At 37.3% G+C, this 23,129-nt stretch overlaps 1 protein-coding gene across 1 annotated transcript in view; it reads left to right on the top strand.

Moving 5' to 3' along the window:
- LOC126334631 (UPF0193 protein EVG1) overlaps positions 1-23,129 on the top strand; it is a 113,913-nt gene that overhangs the window by 64,016 nt on the left and 26,768 nt on the right. The window contains exon 3 of the mRNA XM_049997066.1: positions 10,014-10,154. Coding sequence (XP_049853023.1) covers positions 10,014-10,154 — 141 coding nt within the window. The remainder of the gene's footprint in view (positions 1-10,013; positions 10,155-23,129) is intronic.

The following is a 23,129-nucleotide window of genomic DNA, read 5'->3' as shown; positions in this document are numbered from 1 at the left end:
AGAATATGGAGTGTTTGTGCCCATAGATTGCAGCTAGTGAAACCAGCCTCATTAGTGAGAAGAGCTCAATGAGGAGTCCTTCGAAGATTAACGGTCACCTATTGCACTATCCCCAATTGAAGCTTTGTTAATAATTCTAGGAATATGCTCACTAGACTTGCAAATTATGAAAAGGGGAGCTTTTTACTGATTAAGGAAAGGCAATCAAATGGAAGTACAAAAGGCCAATTCGAGAAAGATAATAAAAGATCACTTATTACAACCATGGAAAACTGAATGGGACATGTCAGGTGGAGACAGGAGAACATACAAATTTCTCCTTAACATCAGGAAGAGATTAAAAATGAGATTTCTTAACCCATTGATTGCATTGATACATTATCTGATTGGCCATGGCTGGTATACAATGTATTTAAGCAAAATCAAAAGACAGATTAATGATAGCTGTGCCTATGGCAGTGTGGGTACATCAGAACACACATTGTGGGTCTGTGCAATCTATGGAGATGTGTCAGGTGATGTATGCCAGGTATTAAGTATGGTGGATCCCAGCTCTAAGAATGAGTCTAAATCTTGGACGATACTGTAACCACAGCATTCAGGAAGACCAAGGAAAACTTCATGAGGGATTCAACCATAGTCAGCATGCTGTCATTCAGGCTAAATACCATACTCTGCAGATAGAGTGAAGGTAACTGTAGTTGGTGATCTCTGAATGAAATAGTTTTCCAAGAACATACAGTTCATTATTGCAAGTGATTGTGAAAATGTGGACTTTAAGATATAACAGTGATGGGTGGAATTGACTGCTATGGTGGAAACGTTGCTGATGTGCTGTCAGATGCCAAAGGAATCCAGCAGAAAATGGCTGTTTACTGGGGTATAAGGAGTGCAGATCCATTAGTAGAAAAAAACCATCTAAATAAATGAACAAATAGAGACCAGATTCATAGGGCATTAGTAGCTTGGTAACTGGTTAAGGGTTTTATTGTAGTTTTATATTAGTAGAAGTAATTGTAGTACTCAAAAAATTAAGTATCAAGAATAAGTAGTCTCTCTAAAGTACTGGAGGGGACTAGGAAATGCCATTAAGGTCCTAGACCCGATGAAGGGAAACTCCTGATCTACACCTCTAAGCAGTAGAGAGTGGGCAACATCACTTCATATGATGGCTAACGTAGACAGGGACCGAAGGATGACCGGGATAAGTCATCATCCCAGCATCTGCTGGACAGGGCACCCTCTTGCCCTGGAAATGAGAAATCATTTCCAAAGGCGGAAGAACCAGCTGATGGTCAACGGCATAGGATGTGGAAGGCAACGGGAAACCACCACATTAAAGAACTACGGTTATCCCAAGCATCAGCAGTAAACCATGTCAGTATCTTCTGTAAAATTTTCCGGAGATAAAATAGTCCCCCAATCGGATCTCCGGGTGGGGACTGCAAAAGATATAGACAACGTGAAGGAAATGAATCCCAATTTTAACATAGCCACTTGGAATGTGAGAACACTGCTTCAGTGTAGCAAGCTAGAAAATGTAAAACTTGAAATGGAGCGACTGGAAATCGATATCCTGGGCATATCGGAGATGAGATGGCCCCAACCAGGTGATTTCTGGTCTGGAGAATACAGAGTCATTCACACCGGAACTGACCAAGATAGACCGGGAATGGGAGGAGTTGGAATAATTTTGAGGAAAAACTATGGCTCACGTGTCAAGGGATATGTGCAATATAGCTCTCGAATAATACTAGTCAAACTTGAAACTAAACCAAAGGACACTGTAATAATACAAATATACATGCCAACATCCAAAGAAGAAGATGCAGTCATTGACGAAATATACGAAGAAATAAGTGATGCGATGAGAAATGTTAAGGGAGATGAAAACCTGATTGCCATGGGGGACTGGAACGCGATTGTGGGTGAAGACCCGGAGGAAGGAATTGTTGGCAAATATGGACTTGGAAGAAGAAATGAAAGAGGTGATCGACTGATCGAGTTCTGCTCAAAGCACCAATTAGTTGTTGCAAACACACTTTTCCAACACCACAAACGAAGAAGATATACATGGAAGGCCCCTGGAGACCTGAGGAGACAACAGATTGACTACATTCTAGTGAAAGCACGTTTTAGGAACCAGATAAAAGATTGCAGGAGCTATCCATCTGCAGACATAGGCAGTGATCATAACCTGGTCATGATGAAAAGTTCACTGAGATTCAAACGTTTGAAGAAGAAGCCAGTAAAACTTAAATGGGAACTAGAAAAACTGAAAACTGAGGGACTGGCAAAGCACTATGCTCATGAAACAGACAACCTAATTAAAAATTTTCAACATGGTGGAGTAAATGAAGACTGGAATCAGATTAAATCTGGTATATACAAAGCAGCAGAAAAGATAGTTGGAAGAACTGAACCCAAAAACAAGAGGAAATGGATTACAGCAGATATTATTGAGCTTATAGAAAACAGAAGATTATACAAAAATGCAACTGAGGAACAAGGAAAAGCTGAATACAGAAGACTAAGGAATTTAGTTAATAGAGAAGCTAGGAAAGCAAAAGAAAATTTTCTTGGAGAAATGTGCAGGAAAGTAGAAGAAAATATGCAAAACGGAAGAACTGATTTAGCCTACAGAACAGCAAATCAATTTTTTTTTAACAAACGTAAAACAGTACTCTCAGGCACAATAGAAAATAAAGAGGGGAAAATGCTGTTTGGTGAAGACATGCTGAAGAGATGGAAAGAATACATAGAGGAGTTGTATGCTGGAACACTTCTTTCGGAGGAAGTAATAGGAAGAGAAGAGGAAGTAGACGAAGATGACAAGGGAGATGACATTCTGCAAGAAGAATTTGACAGAGCTCTAAAAGAACTACAGGACAACAAAGCAACGGGTATTGATGACATCCCTGCAGAACTAATAAAGAATGCTGGTGACGGCATGAAAATGATGCTGCTTAAACTTATTAGGTCCATCTATAACACAGGAGAGATACCGACAGACTTCCAGAAATGTATCATTGTTCCTATACCAAAGAAGGCAGCAGCTACAAAATGTGAACAGCACCGAACTCTTAGCCTAATATCACATGCATCAAAAATTCTCATAAAAATAGTTCTGAAGAGAATTGAAGAGAAGGTGGAGGATATGCTGAGTGAAGATCAGTTTGGTTTCAGAAGGGGATTGGGAACAAGAGAGGCGATTCTGGCACTAAGACTCATTATCGAAAAGCAATTACAGAAAAATAAACCAACTTATATTGCCTTTATAGACATGGAAAAGGCATTTGATAACGTTATCTGGCAAGAGATGTTCAGAGTGCTGAGGAAAATTGGAATAAAGTACAAAGACATCCGCGTGATACTCAGTTTCTATAAGAATGAGGTGGCAGTGATTAGGAACTGTCACCAGGAACAACAAGCAAATATTAGAAAAGGGGTAAGACAAGGATGTGCTCTCTCTCCTCTTATATTCAATGCTTACATCCAGGAAGCTATAGACCAAGTTCGAGAAACTACTGAGGTGGGGATCAAAATTAATGGGCAGAAGATAGACATGGTACGTTATGCAGATGATACTGCTATAGTCACGGAGACAGAAGAAGATCTAGAGGAAGTCCTCAGAACAACGGAAAAAATTCTATACAATCAGTATGGAATGAGAATAAACAAGAAAAAGACTAAAGTGATGGTATGCAGTACAGGAGCAGAATATGAACCTCCGAGAATTAGAATTGGAAGAGAGGAGCTGGAAGTGATACAGGAATTTACTTACCTGGGAAGCAAAATCACAAGGGATGGTAGAAGCCGGAAAGAAATTGCAACCAGAATACAAAAGGCCAAAATTGCATTTAATCGGAGAAGGAACTTACTCACCAGCAACAACATCAGTCTGAAAATAAGGAAACGCATCATGAAAGGTTTCGTTTGGAGTGTGGCCCTATATGGATGTGAAACTTGGACAGTTGGAAGAGCAGAGAGAAGACGGCTAGAGGCCCTGGAGATGTGGTGCTATAGAAGGATGATGAAGATCAGCTGGACAGACAAAGTAACAAATGAAGAGGTGCTTAGAAGAGTACAGGAAACCAGATCTCTGTGGAGGCACATCCAAACAAGAAGAGACAAACTTGTAGGGCACATCCTACGACACAACAATATCATTGGAACAATAGCAGAAGGAGTTATTGAGGGAAGGAATCGACGGGGGCGACCAAGGATATCATACATGCAACAGATCATGAATGACGTTGGATGTAACACATATGTGGAAATGAAGAGGAAAGCAGACAGAAGAGAGGAATGGCGCTCTGCTGCAAACCAACCTCAGGGTTGAACACTAAAAGAAGAAAAAAGAAAAGAATATAAATTTATTACTATCCAAGGAAATGTACTCTGTATGGTATGTTTTAGCTTTCGAGAGAATAGGCTGCAATTATGAAGAGTAAATAAAATAAAATAAAATGTCCATGAAAATACAGAAGGCTATCCACCACATACAGCTGAAGAAATTAAAAAAGAAATAAGTACTCCAAAAAGCAACAAAGCCATTGGAGAAGACTCTATTACAGATGAAATTATTAAATGGTCTCAACCAAAAATTATAACTAACCTTCAGCTCATGTTTGAAGAAATATGGAGAACTAAAGAGATACCTTAAGACTGAAAAGTGGCTCTCATCCATCCCTTGCACAAGATAGGTGATAAGAAAAATGTAAATAACTACAGAGTTATATCTTTGTTGCCAGAGGGTTATAAAATATTTTCAACAATACTACTAAACAAGGTAGAAGCAACACTTGATAGCCATTTAGGCGAATATCAAAGTGGATTTAGAAAGGACAGATCTTGCTCAGAGCTGATTTTCAACATAAAGTCCATATTTCATCACAGACTTGCAAACTCCAAAGATATAGTTGTAACATTTGTAGATTTTAAAAAGCATTTGACTCGGTTGATAGGAATAATAGATAAAGTGATCGGAGAATTTGGCATCAAATCTAAATTAGCAAACCTTATTCGTGAAATGCTCACAGACACCAAATCAAAAGTAAAGTTTTGAGGTGTAATATCAAAGGTATTCAACATAAACACAGATATAAGGCAAGGTGATGGCCTGTCTCCACTCCTCTTTAACTGTGTACTAGAGAAAATAGTAAGAGAATGGAAACAAAAACTAAAAGAACAGAAGCTATCACCAATCAGACTGGGAACTAAAAACAAAGGTATATAATGCACTGTTTAGCATTTGCGGATGATTGTGGCATTACTTCTGAAAACCTAACAAAAGCTGGAATACAAATCAATCTATTAGAAGAAATAGCCAACAAAGCAGGTTTAAGAATACCTGTAGAAAAAAACAAAATTTATGACAAATATAAAAATGCTCCAGAACTGGGAACTGCCTATCCAACACATCCTGCACTCTTACAATCCAACTGACCAAAACCTCTGATAACATGTTCTGATAACATGTTCCCACTGCCACTGCCCTTTCCCTTCTGTCTTCTGTCCACATTACTCCTTCTCCATCCAGGTCATGCACTGAGTCCTCCGACCACACTCCCCCCCCCACACACACACTCTTGCACTCTCCATGTGGGCATCCTCCCTCTCCGCACCCCCTCTCCTTTTTCAAGCCATTTCCCTTCTCTCCTCCTCCCTATCTCCCTCTTCATCTTCACTTTTCTCTCCTCTCCTCCTTCCCTCTGTTAGGGTTTGACGCCCCCCCCCCCCCCCCCCCCAGCAGTCTTCCTGCATACATTGTACCTTCTGTACTTTTCTCGTCTTGTTGTCTGACCACAAAGTCTTCTATCCAAAGATCTGCCTTTTACTTTATCACCTCCTTGCATCCTTCCCCACCCCATTGCCACATTCATCAGCTCAGGGAACTGCTTTCAATAATGAAATATCAATAATTGAACTAGACTTGGTCACAAGATGTGTTTGGTTGTCCATGTGTTATGTTAATGTGAATGTGAATGTGTATACTGTTGCTTGAAAAATAACTAGTGCTCGAAAGCTTGGATGAATGCTGTTTTCTGTTAATATTTCTGTGTTCCACATATTGACCTGCTGTATGTGAGTGGTTGTTCCTCCCTTGTTTTAAGTAGTACTATAATTTTATATGTTATAATCCTGAAAAGTAAGAATATATATCCACAAGGGATTACCTGAAGAACTATGTACAGAAGATTTTACAGGATAATTATTCCAAGTAGTTCATCATAAAAAATAAAGGTGTTGCACACCTGTAGAACAGAACCCTCTGCTAATAAATAAAGTAAATTGTCTATTACAGATTAATATAGGTAATTATTTACTTCTTTCTTAATTAAAGTCCTCATTTTATGAATAAAACTCTTCCATAACCAGTAGATCATTTCTAACAAATATTTCTTTACTTAAGCTTTAAATAGAGATTCTTTGTCTCCTAAGTATCTTATCTTTTCTGAGAGAGAGTTAAAAATTTAGGCGCGTGACAGTAGGACACCTCTTTGCACCACTATCGGTTCTTAAACTGAAAATGTGTGAAATGCTCTACTCACATTGCAGCATAAAAGAAGCTTTTAGCTCCCAGTGCTGAAATTCATAAAATATGTTTGACAATAGTGTTTTTTATAAAGCTGCTTATATCATGAAGATTATTAGTTGGAAAATGTTACTAACATTTGCACGTATTCCTTCTATAAATACTAACAAACAGCTAATTTCACTTCTTCCTCCTAAAGGTATTCTGGAATTACAAATTGAGAACTGTTTATTTTTTATGTTCAAGTATTGATTAGGAACAGCTGCATCATCACAGAGGCATATGCATACTTGCTAAAGTTGAAATGAAATGAATGACAGAATTTGAATCAGTATAATAAACTGAGTTCTGAAATGACTAGATAAACGAAATACAATTGTTACAAAATTACTTTTGGCCTGTAAGCATGACAGCATGACACTAAAGGTCAATTCCACAAAAGTTACCATTGAGCATACGTGAGGTTGGCTTCAGTGAACATAAAATGTGAGAATGAGTGTATCAGATCAAATATCCAATAACTATGAGTTCATGCTCAAAGTGCAGCTTACCAAAAAGACACAAATTTAAACAAAAGAATCAGTTAAACATAATAGTTCGTCATTAGGCATTAAGATCCATATAAACATTCTGGTTGTACCACTGTGTTGTAGTGTTTTACTTTTGTTTTGCAGCGTTTTTGCATGACTTGATTTCTGTATTAATGTTCAAAATTATAGCTTTTTGTGAACGTCCATAATAACTAATGAATTACAAAAAGGTGTGTACATTTGAAACTTTGGTTTTCATATTGATAATTAACATATAAATCCATTCCAAATTTAATATTAACATTTTCACAGGGTTTATACAACATTCTTTACATTTTTACATATACATTTTTCCAATGTCTTTTCTTAAAAGTTTATCATAAGTTATCAAAAGAGTTAGTATCATTTATTTTTGAGTAACTATTTTGAACTTTCTGCAATAAATTTTTTCTGGGATTGTGACCACATAGTCAACCAATGAGACTGCATTGTCAATATATATAAAACTACTGATGTTTCAGTCCCTGTTGCAACAGTTTTACATATATTGACAATGTGGTCACAATCCCAGAAAATTTTTATTGAATGTGACAATGGCCGCGGAAGCCTATGTTTATATCTTGAACTTTATTTGTTATAAGAACTGAAATCAACACAAAATAAATTCCATTAGATTTGCATTATGTAGTATATTATAATCTCTCTAAGACAGTTATATTACAATTTCCATCATCAAACTGTCGTCAAAGGCCAGGTATCAGTTGTGGAGCATATAGTGTGGTGTGTCCCTTGTGATTTTGCAGTTAGTAGTTTACCTGCTCTGAACTTTGAGTAGCTTGATTTGTTTCCTTTTTGGTACAAAAATTATCCTTTTATATCATTGAAGTGTTTTTCTTATAAGTTTTCAAAGTCTTCTGCCAGTTTCATCAGAGAACACGATACTGCCAACAATTAATTATTTTCACATGTAGAACAAAATACAGCAGATGTTGAGTCAGACAGATAAACGGAATCCGTAGCTAAATTTTATTCTTGACAGATGATAATTCAATAGTTAAATCTATCTTTGACAAGTATTATCTTTGATGGTCATGTGAAGCTTCTACCATATCGACTTTTCATGGTCATTCCCTGATGCCCAACCTGAAAGTTCGTAAAACTCAGAAGAGCCAGAAGCATTTCTGGCTCCATTGAAATTATGGACGAAATGCCGAAGTTTTATGAACCATGAGCTTTCTACTTAGAAGGTTTACAGTAATTTAGTTTAAAATATGCAAACAGCCTTTTTCATTTTAACTTTAATCTTACAAAAAGAAAATTACATAAACATATGTATTGCTTCATTATGGTTTACAAACCATTTGCTTGCTTCACCTGAGGTATTAGATAACAACAGCATGTGAGTAATAAAAAGAAGGCACAAGGAGTCCCTCACCACATTTTTCTGTCTTTGTATGAAGGCTTATCCCAGGAACTACAGTAGGGATTTTGACACAGTTTTCACTAAGAAACAGACTGAATAATTAATAAGGTTTGTTTACACCATTTATAAATTTTTCATGCAAATTGGCTGAACTATGATGTATTAAAGTTTCCTGCTGCATTTTTCTATTGATTTGTAACACTGCTCTGGACAAAATTCAAATTTCAGTGGCATATCTCCCATTTTCAGATTTGTGTCATCTGAATGCATTTTTATAAGATGACTTGTTCAGTTTAAATTTTCCTAATCTAACATTTATTTCAGTGTGTGATAGCTCCATTATCTTTTTCTGGGTGATGAGTTTGGCTCAGTTTTTTCAGGTATAAAGAGTTTGTAATCACTGTAAAGTGGATCATGCAGGTAGCATTGGTCACTGAATGACATAAATTTCTTTTGAGCTTCTCTGTTGTGTATTTTTTTGCTTTCACAATAATCTTCTCAGTCACAATACATTTTGTCTTCACAACAATTATATTACAGAAAATAATCACAGCCCGCTACCGCCATCTGACACATACTACATACAGCAACTGCCAACTGTGCTTACACCAAGCATTGCACAAACATAAATATCAACCAACAATACATTTATTACAGTAGTTATTACAGCACAGTTTATTGCACAAATAGTCATAATAGCAAAACAGAGAGTAATAACATTCATATTATTAATAACCAAATTACTTCATTCAGTTACTATAAATTTTATGTACAAAAAATTTAAAAGTTGCAGTTCAGATTTACATAATTACTTTTCCAATTTACTTATTATCAAAATCATTTAATCCATAATAAATGAATGCAGGATATCAAATTTACATTGCTCATATTTGAAAATTAATTTATCTACATTTTTGCTACTGTTGTTGCCAATACCCAGTTGTACTGATAGAATTGATATAAGACAGCAGACTTGATCACATCACAGCATGTGACTGCTAATGTCAGGAACTACTACACTGAATTTGACACAGTTTTCATTAATAAATAGACTGATTTATGAGAAAGGTTTGTGTAGGCCTATACATATTATAAATGTTTCATGCCAGTTGGCATGACTATAATGAATTAAAGTTCCCGCTGCATTTTTTGGCTGTGTGTGAAAGCTAATCTAAGGAACTAATGTAGTGATTTTAATAGTTTTCACTAACAGATGGAGTAGTTCATAAGGAAGGTTTGCATATATAATTTACAAGCTGTCCAACAATATATACTTAGTACTACCAGAGGAAAGATCAGGCAAGGTGCTGCTAAAGTAATGTAAAAGTAATTCCCATGATTATGAATGTGAGTAGATTAGCAGCACCTGTAATTTGTTTTTACCATGTCTACAGAAATACCTGCAATGGCTGCTCCTCTCTGTTAATGTATAATTTGGTTTGCATCACATCTCTTAATGCTCTTCTTCATGATATTAATGGAAAACAATGCATCAGTAAAAGCATGAAACAATCATTTACAGTGGACAGAACAAAGGAAATAGAAAAATTTCAGTCTCTCATGGCGCATGGGAAACAATCGACTTCAACAGTCCAATCAAAGGAAGAAGGGGATATTGCAAAACCAGCCAAGAAAACTGAAGAACCTGATAGATTCCAAGAATGTAAGTTTTATCAGTTTTATTTTTCTAATAAAGATATTAATAGGAAAAACAAGGAAGAATTGTATACACTTGGAATACTTCATGGCTATTAATTCAGGTCACTCACTCAGTGTTTGACCACCATCACCTGCAGGGTATGATGAATGTAAGTAATTTGAAGTAAAGCAACATATGCTGTTCCAAGTCAACTAAAATGGTTAGTCACATTATAAAAGTCTCTATTAGTCACAAAATGTTCCTGTCTTCCCCTCATCTCTCCTCTCAACCCATCAAGTTGCTGGATATGAAAATTAATAACTAAGAATATCAAAAGAAGACCTATTTATATGCTTTAGTTTTCGTCTAAGTTCCAAATACATAAAATTGATGAAGTAGCGATTATATGGACAAAAAATGAGAATTACGAAAATTTCCCCTTTTATCTTTGTCACCATCTTTAAGAATACACGTTAATCTACTGCAGACACTTAACAAAACAAGTTACTTTAGCATTGATGTTTTTCCTCCTATTAAAACATCTGTTCATATTTTTTCCTTTTTCTTTTCTTTATTTTTCTTCTTTTTGAATTAGTTCATAAAAATTTGTACTTGGAAATTCCTTCTCCCTGTAATTTATGTGAAATTATTACATATTACAAATTTTTAATGATGTTGCAACAATGAAACATGCTGTGTTTATAGCTAAGCAGCATCTTCAAGGACATTCACCTGCCTTTCAACATCCCCCTACTTCCTACATTTCCTTGCAGATGAAACTCCCAACTAACATCTTTCTCTTCAATGCACTGACATTTTCCTGTACCACAACAGTTTGGCCCTCTGTAACTGAGCTCTTCATTTCCACGTACTCTTCTAACTTAATCTTGTTTTCAAACTAACACGTAGTCATATAAATCCATATATATCTTCTAAACATGGTAAGACCAGTTAACTATAAATTTAACAGCTCTCTTCAAGGTCATTTCTCTGCTAGTCTCTAATAAAGAACTGGGCCTTGTGATAGATTTTGTACACTATGTACCATGAACTGTTCATGTTGTTTGTGACATAAATAATGACTACTTTTACTGGTACTTAATCTGTGAAAAATCTGCTATTATTATTTTACAGTTATAAATTCCTCTTGTACTACCCATCTAATAAGAGAATAATAAATGAATATATTATATTTTTGCTGTATCTATTCTTTGATCAAATCAAAAAGAAAACCAGTATAACCTAAATTTAAATAACATCGAAATCATTTTCTCATATTTAAAGTTTAGGAGAAAGGTAAATTAATCCTTTTATTGAAGTTTTCTTTAAAAGCTATTTTCTATTAAATGTTATCAGCCTTTTAGTACATAAATAAATAATAAATAAGTATAATACCACACAGAAAACATAAATTAATGTAAACCTCCTTCAGCTGTTTACTCCTAATAAACTCAAATATGTTGATTATAGACTCTGTAACACTACACCTTTCAACAAGGTACTGAAACATTCCTATCCTCATATAAGACATAAATTAAAATTTTAGTTCACATGTTGCATTGTAGTTGTAGCCGCATAACGTTTCTGGCACTGCAAATGAGGTTCACTTCCCTGGAAGGTACCAGGAGTTCATATTCTTTGTATGCTGATTCAACGCTTACATGTGTTATGTGTATATGTTTACTGATAAACAGTGCCGAAGTTTTAGCTCTTTGCTGTGTCATTATTCTACTATCACAAATGCCCCATTCCACAGTAGCGATCCCAATAAGCTTTGCACTGCAATTTTACTGGTAAGTAGAAAAGCTGTCATGCAAATTATGCCATCGAGAATGCTGCCGTTACGAGTGGTACAACCTCACCATTTCTTCGTCAATGTCAACATTGTCCCTGAAGAAGTGCTTCTGAATTCTATGAAGAAACAATGTGCAAAATCGCTAAATATCAGGCAAGGCTTGGACAATACTACAGTGCTGAACAACATAGTGACAATGTCTTCATTGTTTGCCACATCTTTGGACCAAGCTCACATCACCACTGATGTGAAGCAGCAAACTGTGCCACAAAGAGTGTCAACTTTACTGGGTGACTTCATGGTAAACATTCCAGATTTGACACCAAGTGAATCTATTCCTGGTATTTCAGGCAAACTGGAGCAGATAGTCACAAACAGTGGTCACCCACCTCCATAATAAATATTAATCTAAGTGCCTTCAACTATCGCACAGGACTAAACATTGCGTGTTACAGTGCTAGTGATTATGAACATTATGACACTCGCATTAATGACATGAACCATACGGACACCTTCCACAGTGCTGTTATGGCTGAACAACACTGGCCTGCACCATACCAGTCCATTATCTGTTTTGTCTCTCATCTGACAATGAACCATGGGCTCAAGGTTAACATCACCTTTCAGTACCTGTGCATTCTGATTTTTGAAATCTTATTCCGACCATAGCGACTAAATGCAAGATCTCTGAGAGATATGACATCTCTGTTATCCCAGCCACAAATAGTAATTCTGGGCATCATAATTGACTTGCTTCTGGTCCAGAACTGTACTTCGCAATTGCATCACCCGCACCTAGCACCAAAACCAACTATGGACTGCGATAACACATTCTTCTTGACCTTGCCTTGGCAATGTCAGAAACCACTGCCTCTTGGTTTGAGTGATGTCATACCCACATCAGCTGCACTGCAAATGACTGTAAGTTGGCAAAAACTCGATGGAACCAGACATTCTGTATGGACTAAAAATTATGGCGCAGGCATGGCAAAGGTTTATTGATTGCATACTGATCAATTTACCTTTTTGTTACACCTATCTTGATGATATCATAATTTTTTTGCAAAATGACGAAGACCATGATGACCACCTGCAAATCATGTTTGATAAGCTGGCCTCTCAAGGAGTCATGATAAATAATGACAAGTGACAACTTCAGAAATCCCATGTGACCTTCCATGTTGACGCATCTGGGATGCATCCTTCTCCTGGGAAACTCGCCAGAAGTTACACGGCATGACTCACCCCCTATTTTCAGCAGATGGTACACTCACCAGTCACCACCACACCTTATACTGCTGCCAGCCCCACAATGCCTCCTTGCCTCCTGTGGGCACAGCAGTGCAAGGCAACACCACTAACATGCCTCCCTCCTCAAACGCTGCTGCCAAGCCAGCAACAATTAAAGACACTGCCAAGACTACTTCCTTATCTGCTAATGTTATCAGTGGAAACCCATTAGTCACACCACAGATGTTGCTCTTTTGGCATGCTGTACACCCCCAGGCGCACCATGCTGACTATGACATGCATTCCATCACATTCACTGTCACACAGCTGCCTACATCACTTTAGACAGATGGCACCCTGTTGCAGTCACTCCTCATGGGCTCCACAATAGGGGGGGGGAGTTGTTCTGTGGCAGCTCTGAATCTGTAAATGGGTAAACGGGGACTGCTGCCCCATGAGGGAGTGAGAGTTGGTACACTCTTCACACTCATAATGCTTATGTGTGTTATGTATATGTGCTTACTAATAACCACTGTAGAAATTGTATCTCTATGCTGTGTCACTATTCTGCTATCATGCTTCTGGTACCCCATTCCACATACTAAATACTGAAAACAAGTTAGTTTCAAATAACGAAAACAAATTGTGGGGCAGAAAACAATTCTTTAATGGATTTATATTTGTTGAATTGGAAGTATCCCAGATTGGTGATCAAGTTTGCATATCATTCTTATTCACTGAACATGCCCTAGGTTTGTTTATTTTTGGAATATGCTGCATTGTTACATAAACACATTATTTTTACTTTTTTAAAAATAGAAATCCAACACACCTTATACTTTAATTTTCTTTATTTAACCATAAAAAAACTGAGTGGTTTGGCCTAACAGCAGCACTTGTATATAGTTTTGACATTGCATTCAATTATCTGTATTACTACAATTTACATTGTACATAACCTGTAATGAAAAGAGATTAACACAAATAATTTCACATGTGACAATGAGGTCAAGAAGAGCTATAAATATGTTTTCAACTAACAGTTTGGTCAGTTGCAAAACTATTCTGTTCTAAACTTTGTAAAATTCTGTATATCTATTCAACAATTACTATTACAATATGCAATTCTTCATCAAAAATAAATTTATACTTCATTTGCCTACAATAATACTACCTCTAATGGCAAATTCCAATACATACTGAAGACTGGTAAATTGAAAATTGTTTGAATTAAGAACAGCCAGTTCCATCGTCTTGTAAGATTTCAGTAAATTTCTTTCATCAGTAGGCTGATTATACTCCTTTGCCATTATACAATGATTAGTGTAAGTTTAAAATTTATGTGTGACAATACTTATATGTTTACATAACAAAATTATATATCATGATATTTAGTAACCAGGTGGAACATGTAATATGATAGGAGATTTTGATCTGTTGCATTACAACATACATTAACGAAGCGAAGTAAATTTTAGAAGCTACACAATACAAAAATTTACTGCTTCTTCAGTTACACTGAATAGCTGCTGTTTTATCTTATACTGCTTGAGCACTTACTTTTAACATACAGGAACAGTTATCTGTGTGCTAGTAGAATAAAAACCTGTTTCCAGTAAGCTTCCAATTTGTCATGGAGCTAACTAGAGTATTGAATCCTTGAAACTAGGGTTGAAGTTTTAGCATAACTACTTTATTAATGATACTTAAATGTACATAAACATGAAAGAACATGAATAACTTGAGAACATTAAAAATGAAGGAAAATAAATATGAGAACAGAGAGTAAACAGGAGTCAGAGATTTTGCTGCAATGATTTTGTCTTCATAGCACTTCATGAATAGCCCCCCCCCCCCCCCCCCCCCTCCCAGTACTAATGGTATTTTCTAGTAAAACGGATGTGACATCCATATCAGATGAGGGCAGATGGTGGGAGAGGGACTTCTGCTAAGTCTGCTGTAGATTCGTTGGACATTTTGTCCAGCATCCACTGTGGCTTGTCCGGTTTGAGATGCTAGCACAAGAGGTGTAGAAAGCAGGTTTAAAGTAATTAATGGAACTCATAGTTGAGATACCTTAAATGTCTTACATCTCATATAATGACTGTATATGGTCCATCACACAATGGCTGCAGAGGTTTTTGCACAGCATCATGTGTGACAAAAACCTGATTAGATTTCCAGAGGTCAGCGAAAGTGAAAGGTTGGAGAGTATGTTGCTCTCTGGTTGCAACTGGACTTTGTTGGCAAATGTGTGAACATAGCTTTTGAACAAAGTCTGGTGCCTCAACAAAGTCATTAGGCATGTTGCCAAAGAATTCACCAGGCAATCAAACATTTTGACCATAAACCAGTTTCTTTCTGTGGCATTAAGATCTTTGTTGATAGAAGCGTGAAGATCCAGAAGGACAACTGGTAGAGCTTCTGTCCAATCTTGTGATCCATTACATCATAGGCATACTTTTAATTGGTGATATAAATGCTCAACTACGCCATTTGCTGCTGAATGATGTGCTGCACTTTGAATATGTTTTGAACCTAATATACCAGCAAGTGACTAGAATAGTCATGATTAAAATTACCTGCCTTGGTCAGTGGTGATACAGAGAGCCACTCCAAAATGAGCAACCCATCTGTGAAAGAATGTAGTTGCAACTATTTCAGCAGTGGCACCAACCATCAAAAAAACTTTAGGCCAATAAGTGAAGTAGTCAGTGTTAGTTAGGCAGTAGGCATATCCTTCAGATGGTGGTAAAAGCTCTACAAAATCCATGTGCACATGTTTGAGGTTCAAATGGTTCAAATGGCTCTGAGCACTATGGGACTTAACATCTGAGGTCATTAGTCCCCTAGAACATAGAACTACTTAAACCTAACTAGGCTAAGGACATCACACACATCCATGCCCGAGGCAGGATTTGAACCTGTGAACATAGCGGTCGCGCGATTCCAGATTGAAGCACCTAGAATCATTCACCCGCCACACAGGCCGGCTGCACATGTTTGAATAATTGGTTAGGTGGAACAGATGTACCAAGGGATGTATTGACATAACAGGTGATCTTATTATGTTGACATGCCACATACTGATGCACGAAAGCTTTGTAGTCTCTGTCCATATTTACCCACACAAAAACTTGCTTAACCAGCCTCACCATACTCCGGACCCCAGGGTGGGACAAATCATGCAGCGACAAGATTTGCTGATGATGAAAATTTACTATTCCAAACAGGCCTGAATTTGATGTAGACACATCAAAATACAACATGTTTGAATAAGGTATCAGGATGCAATGAGGCTGTAGGCCAGATGGATGTACAAGTAATTTTTGCAGTTCACTCTCATGTTGTTGGGCCAAGGTAAATGCTTTGCAGTTGACGCTGCCCAGTACTGCATACATGGAAGAGGGTGTCTGCTGGTGTATTGAGTTCCCTATCAATATGGACAACATGTGTCATGAATTGCTATTTCTAGATTTCTGGAAACCTTTTGACACTGTTCCTCACAAGCGACTTCTAATCAAGCTGCAGGCCTATGGGGTATCGTCTCAGTTGTGCGACTGGATTCGTGATTTCCTGTTGGGAAGGTCACAGTTCGTAGTAATAGACGGCAAATCATCGAGTAAAACTGAAGTGATATCAGGTGTTCCCCAGGGAAGCGTCCTGGGACCTCTGCTGTTCCTAATCTATATAAATGACCTGGGTGACAATCTGAGCAATTCTCTTAGATTGTTCGCAGATGATGCTGTAATTTACCGTCTAGTAAGGTCATCTGAAGACCAGTATCAGTTGCAAAGCGATTTAGAAAAGATTGCTGTATGGCGTGGCAAGTGGCAGTTAACACTAAATAGAGTGTGAGGTGATCAACATGAGTTCCAAAATAAATCCGTTGGAATTGGATTACTTGATAAATAGTACAATTCTCAAGGCTGTCAATTCAACTAAGTACCTGGGTGTTAAAATTACGAACAACTTCAGTTGGAAGGACCACATAGATAATATTGTCGGGAAGGCGAGCCAAAGGTTGCGTTTCATTGGCAGGACACTTAGAAGATGTAACAAGTCCACTAAAGAGACAGCTTACACTACACTCGTTCGTCCTCTGTTAGAATATTGCTGCGCGGTGTGGGATCCTTACCAGGTGGGATTGACGGAGGACATCGAAAGGGTGCAAAAAATGGCAGCTCATTTTGTATTATCACGTAATAGGGGAGAGAGTGTGGCAGATATGATACGCGAATTGGGATGGAAGTCATTACAGCAAAGACGTTTTTTGTCACGGCGAGATCTTTTTACGAAATTTCAGTCACCAACTTTCTCTTCCGAACGCGAAAATATTTTGTTGAGCCCAACCTACATAGATAGGAATGATCATCAAAATCAAATACGAGAAATCAGAGCTCAAACAGAAAGGTTCAGGTGTTTGTTTTTCCCGTGCGCTTTTAGGGAGTGGAATGGTAGAGAGATAGTATGATTGTGGTTCAATGAACCCTCTGCCAAGCACTTAAATGTGAGTTGCAGAGTAGTCACGTAGATGTAGATGCTCTATGTAGTCCGAGCATCACAGATAATGTGGTGATGCTGTGTCTTGTCTGTGATGAAAAGCATAAATAGTGACTTTTGACCAGTGACCAGTTTAAACTGTCAGCCTTCACGCATTTGTTGAAATTTCTTTATGGAAGCATAACCTGCAATAACTCACAGTCATATAGTGGTCAGTTCTGCTTTTACAGAGATAGTTTCTGGCTGAATAATGCCGGGAGCTACCAATGTTGATTTATTTGTTGTTGTAGCTGTTGCTAAGAGTGCAGCCTCTGTGATACCAGTCTTCACACTGTTAAATTCAGTTTCTACTTCGCAATTCCACAGTAAATTGTCCCTTGGTTCTGGTGAAACTCATAAGAAGTGTTTCAGTGGAGCAGCTAGCAGTGCATGGTTGTGCATGAAATGGTTTTAAAAGTTAGCGAGACCGAGAAATCTTCACAACTCATGGACTGTCATTGGCTGTGGTAAGTTGTTTATTGCTTCCACTCTCTCTTGTAGTTGCAAAATTCCTTGGGTATTAATTGTATGAGAGAGAAATTGAACTTCAGATGCTCCAAACATGCATTTTGATTGATTGATGAGCAAACCATGTGAACAGATGTGAGTAAAGATTTGATATAAAAGTTCCAGAGCTGGACATAACGAAAACATTGTCAGTATAGATGTAGCATAAAACACTGTCAGTATAGATGCAGCATAAGTCGAAATCACTTATGACTTCATCCATACAACGCTGGAATGTTTAGACAGTGTTACATATTCCAAAACACATCCTAGTGAACTTGAAAAGGCTAAACATGGTACAGACAGCAGTCTTAGGTATGTCTTCTGGAGCAATGGGTATTTGGCAGAAAGCACATAACAAGTCTATTGTTGAGGAGTCGTGTTAACCATGGATACTAATGAGAAGCCTTCAACATGCAGAACAGGGTACCAGTTGGGGATTGTTCTGGCATTAAATTGTTGGTAACCACTGGATGGTCACCATCTATTGGTTTTCTTTGGAACTATGTGGAGAGGTGACACCCAGCTGCCGTCTGACAGCTCTTGGGACCATATAAAAGAAAATTATTTCTTCACTAGCTTCAGTTTTGCAGGTGGTAGTTGATGAAGTTGAGTGGGAATCAGTGGTCCTGGCATGGTTAGAATATAATGTGTTGTTGAGTGCTGTACATGTGCTTATGTAGGTAGCTATTGAGTTTTCTCTAGGAAATACTTAAAGTGTTCTAAATACTGAGAGTCACCAGTGATCATGTGTATGGCAGTGCTGTCCACACAGCATAAACATCTATGGTCAGCTAAGTTAGGGGTTGTATCAAGAAGGTGGTAGTGATATAGGTCTGTTAGCAGGCTGTACACTCATAAAAAGTCTTCTCCAAGGATGGGGTATACTACATCTGCAACAATGAATTGCTACGCAAACTCACAATGATGTCTTAAATTCAATGAAGGTATTACACACCCATATGTCTTAGCTGTGGAACCACCGACAGCATAGAGGTGACAGTCATCACTGCTACAGTGAGGCAGTCAAAAAGATGGGTATACAAATACGTCAGCACCTGTTGCCTCTAAAAACTACAATTTTGTACAATGTTCCATAACAGAAAGCCAACAGCTGCCATCTAGGAAGCCTGTTGCCATAATTACTAACTTTCAGATACATTTTCCATCTCATGTGGGGAAGAGCATTTTTCAGCTTCAGAGCCAATTCTTCTTTGGTACAAGCATACCTTTGCAGCTGAAGGCAAACTGTGGCATCTCCTCAGTGAGTGGTGGTGCCATAACTGCTGACTAGTCTGGATGTGGTGTTTGAGAGGCGGCAACTTATGCAGTAAACTCAGAAATTTGTGGTTCTAATGTGGTGAGGGGATTGTCTGATTGTGGACATTCAGTTGCAACACATGTGGATGGATACATCTCTGCAATGCAGTCTGCTGTTGGTGCTAAAGTGTCGAAATTGTTGACACATATGCTGAGTATTTTCTGTTTGTCATCCAGTAGGCATCATAGCTAGGTGTTTCATAGAACACCTTCATTAACTGCATTGATTGTCAGGATCCATAAGCAATGCAACAAGTGTGAAGGTCTTCGATCACCTAACTCTTCTGTGTAGAATAACTTCCTTAATTGTTTGATTTCAGATTGAGACTTAGACACTTTTAGTGGCAGTGTGCTGACTGGTGGGCCAAAATTATTCTGCACTTTCATGACCATGCCTTGTGGAGAGCAATGATGGCATAACTATATTTAACACAAACTGACTTTTAAATTGTGGAAAACATATAACAGGATTTTGTTGGAAGGATAGAGTGGTTTAACTGTTATATGGTTGACCAGTGTGTTTGTAGGCAGTGTTAGATTCTGTCTCTTAGATAATTAACCATTCAGTACTGATATGTGGAAGACATGGGGCACAGTTTATGCAGTCATTTCGTATTAAGATGTGGCACAGCTTGGAGCATCAGTGGTCACCAGAAATGTTGTGCATTCAGTATAACAACTTTACTGACAACATTTAAAAATGCAGAAACATGTGAGAGCATGAATAACTTGAGACCTTTACAAAGCAAGGAAAATAAATATGAGAACAGAGCATAAATATCAGTCAGAGATAACACTGCAGCCATAAGGATGTAATCTCATCTTTTCACACTTTACTAATGAAATAATTTCTATAATGACTAGCTAACAATGTATACTTTTACCATATGGTAGAGTTTTGTCAGGACTGGCTCTCCCAAGGCCGTCAGAAGTTCTAATGGAATGTTGTCTACTCCCAGGGCCTTGTTTCGACTCAGGTCTTTCAGTGCTCTTTCAAACTCTTCACACAGTATCATATCTCTCATTTCATCTTCATTTACATCCTCTTCCATTTCCATAATATTGTCCTCAAGTACATCGCCCTTGTATAGACCCTCTATGTACTCCTTCCACCTTTCTGCTTTCTCTTCTTTGCTTAGAACTGGGTTTCCATCTGAGCTCTTGATATTCATACAAGTGGTTCTCTTTACTCCAAAGGTCTCTTTAATTTTCCTGTAGGCAGTATCTATTGTACCCCTAGTGAGATAAGCCTCTACATCCTTACATTTATCCTCTAGCCATCCCTGCTTAGCCATTTTGCACTTCCTGTCGATCTCATTTTTGAGACGTTTGATTTGCTTTTCGCCTGCCTCATTTACTGCATTTTTATATTTTCTCCTTTCAACAATTAAATTCAATATTTCTTCTGTTACCCAAGGATTTCTACTAGCCCTCGTCTTTTTACCTACTTGATCCTCTGCTGCCTTCACTACTTCATCCCTCAAAGCTATCCATTCTTCTTCTACTGTATTTCTTTCCCTCATTCATGCCATTTGTTCCCTTACACTCTCCTTGAAACTCTGTACAACCTCTGGTTTAGTCAATTTATCCAGGTCCCATCTCCTTAAATTCCCACCTTTTTGCAGTTTCTTCAGTTTTAATCTACAGTTCATAACCAATTGATTGTGGTCAGAGTCCACATCTGCCACTGGAAATGTCTTACAATATAAAACCTGCTTCCTAAATCTCTGTCTTACCATTATATAATCTATCTGATACCTTTTAATATCTCCAGGCTTCTTCCATGTATACAACCTTCTTTTATGATTCTTGAACCAAGTGTTAGCTATGATTAAGTTGTGCTCTGTGCAAAATTCTAACAGGTGGCTTCCTCTTTCATTTCTTACCCCCAATCCATATTCACCTACTATGTTTTCTTCTCTCCCTTTTCCTACTACCGAATTCCAGTCACCCATGACTATTAAATTTTCGTCTCCCTTCACTATCTGAATAATTTCTTTTATTTCATCATACATTTCTTCATTTTCTTTGTCATCTGCAGAGCTAGTTGGCACATAAATTTGTACTACTGTAGTAGGCATGGGCTTTGTGTCTATCTTGGCCACAATAATGCGTTCACTATGCTGTTTGTAGTAGCTTACCCGCATTCCTATTTTTTTTATTCATTATTAAACCTACTCCTGCATTACCCCTATTTGACTTTGTATTTATAACCCTGTATTTGCATGACTCCACTAAACTATAGAAATAATGACAGAGACAATGTAAATTATAAAATTTACAAATTTTAAGTTAAGATCTATACAATCAAACCTTCAAAATCTTCAAAAGAGAAGAGAGAAAATTTCAGAGCCTAAGTGTACAACAAGTGAGCCAACTTGAAAAACTCACAATAATGGGTACATACCAGAAGAATATAATCAATCGTGAGTAGTAATCAATCAGTCACATAAACTGTAGGATTCAATGATATGTTGACTCATGAAAGAACAAAATAATAGAAAAATATTAGGGCCTAAGTGTACAATGTGGGGATCGACCAATGAATCCAAACCACATTGGGTACAAAAGAGAAAAAATTTTTGACACAACAAAATGAATAAAGCTCATAATCATATCAATATATATTACTCAAGATCCAATCAGATATAATATTGCAATAGTCAGGATAAATTCAGGTAAACATAGTCATAAATAAATTTGAATGATGACACAATCCAGTAGCTTGAGAACCAAAATCAGAGTATGACAGCAGACATGCATACATTCTGTTATACTGTCCATACTAGTAAATGTCATCCACACTATTTGCTAACTTTCCATACAACTAATCTACATACATAGAGACCTCAAAAGATTAATTGTCAAATGATAAAAATAATACATACTGATTTTATTTAAAGTTACATAATGATTGGAAAGTCAATCCCCCCCCCCCTTTTTTTTTTTTTTTAAAAAAAAGAAAGACATGCATTTATGCTGAATAACACTGTCTTTAGCAGTCTTGGCTACCAATTCACAAATATAAGTCACAACACAGCTCCAGTCAACAGATGCTCACCTACGTTACCCAGCACCCATGATCTCTTGAAAATTGACTGGTCCATCAGGATAGAACCTTACAGCTTTGTGGAGAATGGATCCGCCGACATCTTTCAGCTTCCTCCTTAGAGTTCTCATCACACGCTCCAACAGATAGGTAACTTCCTGTCTAGGATTCACATCAAATCCTGAAACATTGTGTATTAATTATGCAGTTCAATATCTTCTTCACAGCACACAAGATATGCTCTCCTTTGTCATTCTAAAATCAATTACATGGTATTTATGTCAGGTGAAATTAAAGTGTGTTCACATATGAAACATTAACAATCAGGGTTAAAATGCAATGAAAAGAATTGCCTAATAAGTTACTATACAGATGAGCTCAGATACTATTCCTAATCTTTGCAATACAAGTGTTATGAATAGTGTCACAATTCAAAATTGCATAATAGACGGAAACAGTCCACGTAGGAAAAATATATCTAAAAACAAAGATTCTGTAACTTACAACACGAAAGCATTGGTACGTTGATAGAAACAATAACAAACACAAACACACA

This window comes from Schistocerca gregaria, chromosome 2 (assembly GCF_023897955.1).
Source record: "Schistocerca gregaria isolate iqSchGreg1 chromosome 2, iqSchGreg1.2, whole genome shotgun sequence".
Classification (NCBI taxonomy): domain Eukaryota; kingdom Metazoa; phylum Arthropoda; class Insecta; order Orthoptera; family Acrididae; genus Schistocerca; species Schistocerca gregaria.
Note: the sequence above shows the minus strand (reverse complement) of the source record. Positions and strands in the feature narration are given on the sequence as shown.